Here is a 9,087-nt window from a genome sequence, read left to right as displayed (position 1 = left end):
TGAATCTTGGCTGTGTCCTTAACAATTAACATTCACGAGCTTACCTAAACAAGCAGCCACCAATAATTTTTTTGGTGGATTAATATTGTATGGTCAAATAACCTTTTTATGGAATACTTGACTTCAGTCTTCATCAAAAGCCTTATTTCTCCAAAAAAAAAAAAAAATCAAACATGGGTAATGTAGGTATGCCTTTCTTGTAAGCTTCATAGTTCAAAATGAAGACATTGATTCGTTCAGACCAAAATTTCCCAGGTCAAAACAAGTGGCTTGCAGCCTAAATGCTTCTTCCTAGGAATAAACAACAAAACAAAATCCCATTTTTTTTACTAAAAAACAAAACAAAGGAACCTTTTAATAGTTTTCCAATACGGAATTAAAGCATGTAATATGTAAATTAATACCTCCTAGTCGAAGTAATTACATGCTTTAAATCTCAGTTTTGAATTTTTTATTTATTTATTTCTTTCTTCTCTTTCAAGAGATGGGAATTCTTCAAAGTACCTTAGAAAGTTAAAAAAAAAAAAAAGGAGAAAATATATTAGAAATTTATCAAAAATGTTTAGTGATATGTCTGAGGTGGTATTTAAATAATGAAATAAGCAATTACTAATTGCATTGTCTTTTTAAAATTTGATGGAAATAATATATTAAATGCAAAATATTTTTAATATAATATTTTAAGTATTAGAATAATAATAATAATAATATAATATAAATACGTGTATCATCATGTCATTAGTTTTACTAAAACTATCAGTTAAAAAATACATTTGTCTAAATTTTATAATACAATAGCAATCTATTGATGCATAGACCAAATTGGAATTTTTTGTATAAAAGAGATCTCTTACAATAGATTTCATATAGTAAAATTCATTTGGTGGCAGAGTAGATATTGTGCACGTCTGCAAGAAAGATGGCCAGGGACCGTTCCCTGGATGCAATGTTTCAAGTGTGGAACAAACATATGAAATGACAGTTTTCACAAGGCGCGGCTTCGTTGTCCCACTCAAAGTTCCGAAGCACAACAGTCCATAATTTTGTGGGAACATCTCGATTTGCTAGGACCCAACGTCCCAATGAATTTAAAGCTTTTTATTTGGTAACTAGGACGGTGAGCGCCATGTTTCCTCAGGCCTTTGGGAAACTTCTCTTACTTTCAGTTGGGTTAAAATTGCAAGTGGAATGTGAGAAAATTGGTCCAACACAATTTGTTTCAATCCCTGGCTTGGTAATTGGAATGACCACTTTTTTGAACCCATTAGACTAATGTTTTGCTAAGTTTGAATCCATTAAATTATTTATGATTTAAGTTTAACATAACTTGTGAGAGGATCTAATTTTATAACAATATAATGAAGCGATAAAAAATTTTTTTCATTCATGATCCAAATTAAACACAGACAAATAAAATGAGACAATTTGACTAAACAAATATATAAATGTAGCAGCTAAAAAAATTATTACATTTGGTGCAATTTTGATTTCCTAGTAATTGCGGCTGATTTTTTCTTTTCTTTTTTTTTAAGAAATCATTGTGGCTGATTTTCATTGCCTGGACCTAAAGTAAAGGAGGATTAGATCTCCGAATAACTCGGAAATAGAAATTGACTGAACTTGAGTCCTCACTATTATTGAAAAGGGTTTATTTATTTAAGTTTCTAATTGCGTATAAATATGAAACACGTGAATGAACCTTCAAAGAAGAAGTAAAGTTCAAATCGCAAAAGGATCTTCACGTTAAGGTGGACGGTGATGGGAACAAAATGTGAACATGATCATTTATGTAATAATCCTTTTATAAAATATTAATAATTTATATATTTATATCATGTTATATATTATAATTATATATTATAATTTATATGATATAAAAATATAAAATTTTTATTTTATTAAAATTTTAAATTATATTATTTTTATATATTATCATATTATATTTAAAATTTTATTTAAAAACTGCGAACAACGCTACCAGTCCCAGTCGCCAGACCTAAAGCTGTTGCAGTCACGGACGCTGCCGTCCTAAAGCTATAAATTGGTTGCTTAAAGGTGACTGATGACTGTGACGCCCACCGCGGCCCTTTGTTATTTGTTGTCAATGTGTCAAGCCGTTGGTCAAAATTAAATGCCAAATTCTAATTCAACACGATAAAAAAAAAAAAAAAAAAAGTCAACTAAAGGTGTTTTTCTGATAAATGGAAAATCAATCTCCAATTTGAAAAGAAGATCCTCTTTAATGCAAAAAAAAAAAATTGCATTAATCATCTTAACACGAAATCATGAAATAGTTAACATTTCTATAACTATTTAATTATTTTTAGTAGTGAAGAGTTTTTTATTTCATAAATTAATTTTATTGTACATAAATCAATTTAGATATAAAATAAATAATGAACATCTCTATTGCTTTTTAATAACAAAAGGATTCTTAATTTGTTAAATATCATATTTTATGAATATTTGAAGAAATTAATTAAATTGAACTTTGAATTAACATATTTTTATTAATTAAAATAATTTATTCCGTGCATTATATGTACTTATAAACTCTCAATTTTGGAGCTAAAATTTTTATTTCCAAATCTGCCAACAACTTGCCTCAAGGGTTCACAAACAGCTTGCGGTGAATCCATTTAAGCTGAACAATTTTATTTTTTTTAATAATAGGTGAGGGGTGTTTCAAGCTTATGCTAAACAAATTTGACCACACGGTAATCAATTGATGAATGAAAGACTAATATAAAAAACAATAATACTTAAAATCAATCAAAAACCTCTGTATGGTGGTTCTACCGTTCAGGATTTGAGGTTAAATGTTGACATGAAGGGTCCAAAACCATTCTGAAATGTGAAATCTTGCGATGGATTCCGCGAGCGATGCTTCTCAATCCACGTGGTCAAAAAAAAAATGGTAAGGAAGAGATGGCAAAGTCAAATATCATTTGAGACCACGATGCCCAAATACACGTAAGTGATACAGGACAGAAACGGTATTTTGTTGCTACACGTCAGGTTTTGTTGTTGTCTCTCTCTATTCTCATAATTAAAAGGGCTTGGGCTACCTTTCAGCGCCAGTACTTTTTGGCCCACAAGACCTTCAAAGATTTTGCCATGTCTTTTCTTGTGGGGTTCTACCATCATTTGTTCATTTTGTTTGTACGTGCAGCTACATGGGACATGACTTGATTCGACCATGTATCTTTGAATTGATATTTTCACAAAGATTATGGTTGGGGGTATGGTTCGAAAAAAGATTAAGTTTTGTGTTACTTAAGGGGAGGGAATTTGGTAGCAAATTGGCTTTGCCATAAAGAGAAAATGATTCAGATTCACCACTTGGTTATATGCCCCTACCATGGAGCTTAAAATCTCAATTGAGTTGCATCATCACCATTCAACTTCAATATATGATTTAAAATATATATATCATTTGTTAACTTACCTTTTTTCTGTTTACCAAACTAAACCCTATATTAATGAACATGTACTTTTTTTTCTCCTTTTATTTGAGCATGGTTAAGTAATGAAACTAGTGACTAGAACTATAATTTTTTAGCATGCATTGTGGGGAGGGGGGGGATAGGATGGGGTAAATGGGTCACTTGGGTTCAAACTTCAAAGGCAAAAGGTACTATCCCAACCACAATGGTTTTGGGTAACTGCCGAGCACTTAGCCAAATGGGCCTTTCGGTGGATTTGAAGCGAAGCCCAACCCTTGATGAATATTTTAGGCTTTTCCTTAAATCCAAGTATCACACCAATCATCCCATAATTAAAAGCTAATTATATATAATATATAGGCGTAATGTTTTTCCAATAAGATAAACATAAAAGGTAAGAATTCAAAGGCAGATTAAATATTTTATGTATGAATGAAATTTATCAAATTATTTTAAAAAACGGATATGAACTAAAAATAATTAATTTAATAAATTAAATTTTACTACTTATAATTTAAAATTTTTCAATATTTTAAAACAATTATTTTAATTTTATTATTTTTTAATTTTTTAATAAATAGGTTTTTATAAAAAAATCTCCACGTGAGAAATAGTAAATAGTAGTTGTAGGCTAGTAGCTGCCATGATTTTTTTTTCTTTTTAAGAAAAGGAAAATTAGAATTATAATCTTTGATGATTGAAAAAAAAATAAAACATAATGAATCAACCACCTCACTAATTTTTTTTTTTTTTTAAAAAACCACTTGACTAAATGTTTAGATGATTAGCTTACAACAAATTTTTTTCTTACAAAACTTGACATAATATTTTAATGCCAACTTTTCCTTTTTCCTTTAGTCTTTATAGTTTCTACCCGTTGATCTATCCAAAATGGGATCTTTTTATATGAAATTTTCCATTGATATTTACTTGCCTAAATAATGACTATACCACATAACAACACTATAATCATGACAAACCACATTACAGTTCCATTGGTTATCTTTATTACATTTTGGTTGAGATTTTTTTGTCGTCAAAACTCAAATTAATCAAACACATTTTCATCCCAAAAGCGCCAATTATGAAGACCAATGAAGGCAAATAACTTGTGCTAACACTTTTTGGAACCATACCTCTCAACCCTTTCGTCAATCCATTCCCTCGTATCCTTCAACACAAGATTTGCATTCTCATCAGGCTCCCCTTGTATCAAAGAATGATACATCCCATCATACAGCTTCAAGCTCTTGTCCGTACTCGATGTCTTTTCATACAACAATTTGGATGATGTTGGGCAGGTGATTCCATCAATTGTCCCATGCACTGTAAAAAATGGTACCGTTACCTTGGAGAAATTGTCCTGAATGAACTGGCACATCCTAGCAAGCTCTCTCATGGTCCCAACTCTAGGCGGCCCCGAGTATCTCCTTGGATTCGAGACTATGATCTTCAGCTTTTCGGGGTCCTTGATTGCCTTCCCAACCATCTTGTTATCAGGCATTATCGCCCATGTCTCGGCTAGTCCAAAGAGCAGACCATACATAAACAACCGGACCTTACTAGGTTTCATGTTCTCAGGCATGACAAAGAGCGGGGCTGAGAAAATCAGACCCGTCTAAGTTTCAGGCTCCGATTGGAAGTACATCAGCATTGTTGCTGCTCCTCCCATGGATTCACCAAAGAGGAATGCTGGTAACCCTTTGTATTCCTCACTGTACCGGACGTGCTTGAAGAATGATAAAGATGTGGCAGCCACTTTCTCCATGTCACCTACATCAATAAAACTTGAAAGAGTTACAGGTGTGTTAAGGCAATTGAATATCCTTAAACTCCAATGGAAGTGAACAATTTTTGAATCAAAAGTTCATCAAATAACAAGTTTCTTTGTTTTCTGAAAACATGCTAATACAAATTCAAACTACAGAGTGGGAACGAACATTGATACAACAAATAACCTTAAATAGTTATCTTCGGAATCTGACCATCCATCTCAAAACCGGAAAAAAAAAAAAAAAAAAAACAGAGATTGTCTTTGATAGAAATAAGGTTAAGTTAGGAATCTTGAAAAGTACCTAAGTAGCAACGGAGACCATCTAATCTGCCATGTCCAAGAAGATCAGCGGCGAAAACAGCATAACAAGGTTAAGTATTGTCTTTGATAGAAATAAGGTTAAGTTAGGAATCTTGAAAAGTACCTAAGTAGCAACGGAGACCATCTGATCTGCCATGTCCGAGAAGATCAGTGGCGAAAACAGCATAACCCCATGTGGCAAAGTTGATGCAAATCTTCTGGAACATCCAACCAGTATCCGATCCATAGCCGTGGGTCATGTAGACCGAAGCCTTGACCTTTTGATCCAAGGCACAAAGCTCTGCGTGAAGAGTTTCCCGTTAGGTGTCACGAAGTAAGACTTGCTGTTTCGGACACCCTGCGACGTGTAATACTCTTCTTCCGGCATCCGCCCCCAGAAATTCGCAGGCGCTTCACCTTCATTTCGGACGCCTAAGGTTTTCGACTAGCGTTTCGTAAAAGAAACTGGATTTGGAAGAAAGAGAAGTTGAATGATAGCCAATGAGGGGAAGAAACGTGGAGCTCACCAACCATGTTTTGTAGGAGTGGATAAGAGTTGGTGCATATACCTATTGAGGGTCCACAATATGGGCTAGGTTAGGTAGAGGACAGTGTTGATTCTGTTTTGTATGAAATAAATCATTTTTGCTTAAAAAAATCCATTTTTAGAATCCAAAAAACTCTAATTTAAAGTTTCTGGACCGAAATTTGCAGTAATTCAATTAGACAAGAGGTAGAATTTAAAAGATTGAATACTTCATAGTTCACTAGTGTAAATTTTTATATGTATATAGTTAGAGAATAGAAGAAGTTAAAGGGTGTCCATCACACCCATTCTTTTTTTTATTATTATTTTTAATTTTTAATTTTAATTTTAATTTTAATTTTTATTAAATAAATTTTGTTAAAATAATCAATGAATTAAAGATGATAAAATCATTCGTATCTTATTAATTTTGATTCGTAAAAATCCAAAGGTATATTTTTCAATATTAGGTTGAGGTTTTTATTTTTTGAAAATAAAATTGAATTAAAAATAAAATTTAAGTGTTTTGTCTCATTTTAAGCGTTCACGTGACATTTATTTTTTTATTTTTTTATTAGTTTTCCTTGTTTTTTAAAGTTTTTTTGGGTTTTTTTTTGTGTTTTTATTAGATAAATTTCATAATAAAAAAGTTAATTAAAAAAATAAAATAACTCATATCCAATAAATTTTAATTCGTCTCGATCAAATTGATATGCTTTCTTTTAATTTAGGTTAAGTTCATTTAAAAAAAAACGAATTTAGGTAAGAGTAAAGTTTTAGATATTGTATCTTAACTTTGGTATATATAAGAAATACATTTTTTATTATTTTTTTAATTATATATATTATTAAAAATATTATTTAATACGTTAATTTAATAAATTTATATGTCATCTTATTTGACTTTTTTTTATCATTTTTTTTAAAATATATTTATTAGATAAATTTTGTAAAAAAAAATTGATATGAGTATTTTTATTTTTTTGTAAAATATTATTGAAATTATTTATTTTGTAGTGATTTAATTTGAAATTTATTGAATTAAAATTAAATAATTATTTATAATAAAAAATGATAAAAATTTTAATTATTTAATTGAATCAAATTAATTTTGATAAGTTATTTAAAAAATTTTAATCAATTTAATTATTTGTTAAATAAAAATTAATTTATTAATTTATTAAAATTTTTAAAACGAATCGATCTAACTTATCAATTTATTCACTCCTAATAGGGAGACGGGGTGCGGGAAGGGCTTAACTTTCTCAGCTGTTTGCTAGGTCTGGGAGTCTGCCTCAGCCCAACAAGTCCAATTCCCAAAGACTCTGATTCTAACCTTCTTTTGGACTCGCTGATCAATGTTGCCCTGTTTCATGTCTGAAAGCTCTATAAATGGGCCATCATTTTCATCTGCACAGTGGATGGGCCTAGGATACTGTAGTTGCTACTTGCTACTTGATATGACTATAATTAATTTTGCAGTGCAAGATAACATAGTCTTATGAGGAATGAATCATAGCTCTTAACCCAAATATACATAATCTTTGATGTATTTATGAACAAAACTAAAGGAATAAATGAAATTTAATGAGCAATTTTTCTTTTGCTAAAACAAAGTATTAAGCTTTTATTTTTCTCATTTTTTATAAAAAAATGTGTTAAAAATAGTTGAATAATATGTAAATTTATCGCTCTATTTATGCAAGTTATCTATTATAATTTTACTCCTATGCTTTTAAATTTGAAGTAAATTTATTATCATAGTTTTAATTTTGAAGTAAATATGGTTAAGATATAACAGTTGAAAAATATATTGCAAAAATGTTCTGTTAGAAATTGTTTTACAATTAAAAAAATTAATAATGACATGACAAGAAAAATGGTCAATTGTAATTAAAAAATATAACGTGATGTTATATTTAATAGAAAACGCTATAATAAAAAATATAGATAAATTCTATTCATCATAAAATGCATGTAATTCCTCAATGAAGTCATCTTATCACTTTCATTTTTAATTACTTCATTGGATGTTCCAAAATTCAATGCGTAAAGTTACAATTTTTTTTACAACAGACATAACAAATTAAAAATAAATTAAAAAAATTATATGAATCAATTGAATTAAACATATTATTTGTAATTATAAAATTAAATAATTCAAAAAAAAATATTTAAAATAGAGACTTGACATCATATTAAATATTAAGTGATTCTTTTAACATGATCCCTATAGTTCCCACCAAATGGCCTTAACTTAGTGCCTAGGGGTAGAAGGTCAGGAAGCTAAAAGAAGTTGGGAAGGAGAGAGGGAAGTAAATCTATTAACTGGAACTTTAGTTCTTTACACAACTACCCTACATTGAGTATGATCTATTCCTTTCTAAAATCCCTTCTCAAATTTACTCATTAAATTACTATCATTACCTTTTTTATTCCAAATCCAACCAACCCAACCAACACATACCCCTCAACAACCTCATTCCAATTCACAAGTCTTTCCAACACTTGTGCTTTTGCACAAACTTTGCATCACTTCAAACCAACTCTATTAAGAGAGTAGGAAAAGTAATTCCAAAAAAAATAAAAATGAGCCAGCTAGGAAAATCCTAGAGTGTAAGGTTTTGCTTGGATGATTCAACAGACAACAATTCCTTGGAATTTAATGGAACTATGACAAGGACTGAAAATGACACAACCAAAAAGATCATTATAAAGGAGAATATAATAAAACCAAGCTAAAGTGTTCATAATCAAGCTTTAATGCTTTCTTAAGATCATATTCATATCTTTTATTTCATTGATGATGGTGATACCATGAACCCATAGTTGATTTAAGCCACTCATTATGGAACCTCCTTTTAATTGTTAAAACTATCATCATCAATAAATCAAGATTTCTCAACAATGACTTTGATTGGACTAAAAGTTGTGCCTCATATGGGCCATTGAAGTTGGGAAATAGTTTTCAAGATTGATAATTGGGTTATTCCTTTGTCCACAATTTACCCTTTCACAAAAGTGTTGTTTTCATGGTGAGG

General features: G+C 30.2%; 1 protein-coding gene across 1 annotated transcript; it reads right to left on the bottom strand.

The window, feature by feature from the left end:
* Positions 1 to 4,388: 4,388 nt before the first annotated feature.
* LOC111274117 (caffeoylshikimate esterase) lies at positions 4,389 to 6,064 on the bottom strand. Its single transcript, XM_089755837.1, is given in 2 exon segments — positions 4,389 to 5,219; positions 5,645 to 6,064. Coding segments are annotated over 2 exon segments (795 nt in total). The 5' UTR covers positions 5,781 to 6,064; the 3' UTR covers positions 4,389 to 4,560.
* Between the last annotated feature and the right edge of the window lie 3,023 nt (positions 6,065 to 9,087).

This window comes from Durio zibethinus, chromosome 26 (assembly GCF_047325235.1).
Source record: "Durio zibethinus cultivar Kanyao isolate XHJ-2024 chromosome 26, ASM4732523v1, whole genome shotgun sequence".
Lineage (NCBI taxonomy): Eukaryota > Viridiplantae > Streptophyta > Magnoliopsida > Malvales > Malvaceae > Durio > Durio zibethinus.
The sequence above is the reverse complement of the archived record's forward strand: the minus strand, read 5'-3'. Positions and strand labels throughout refer to the sequence as shown.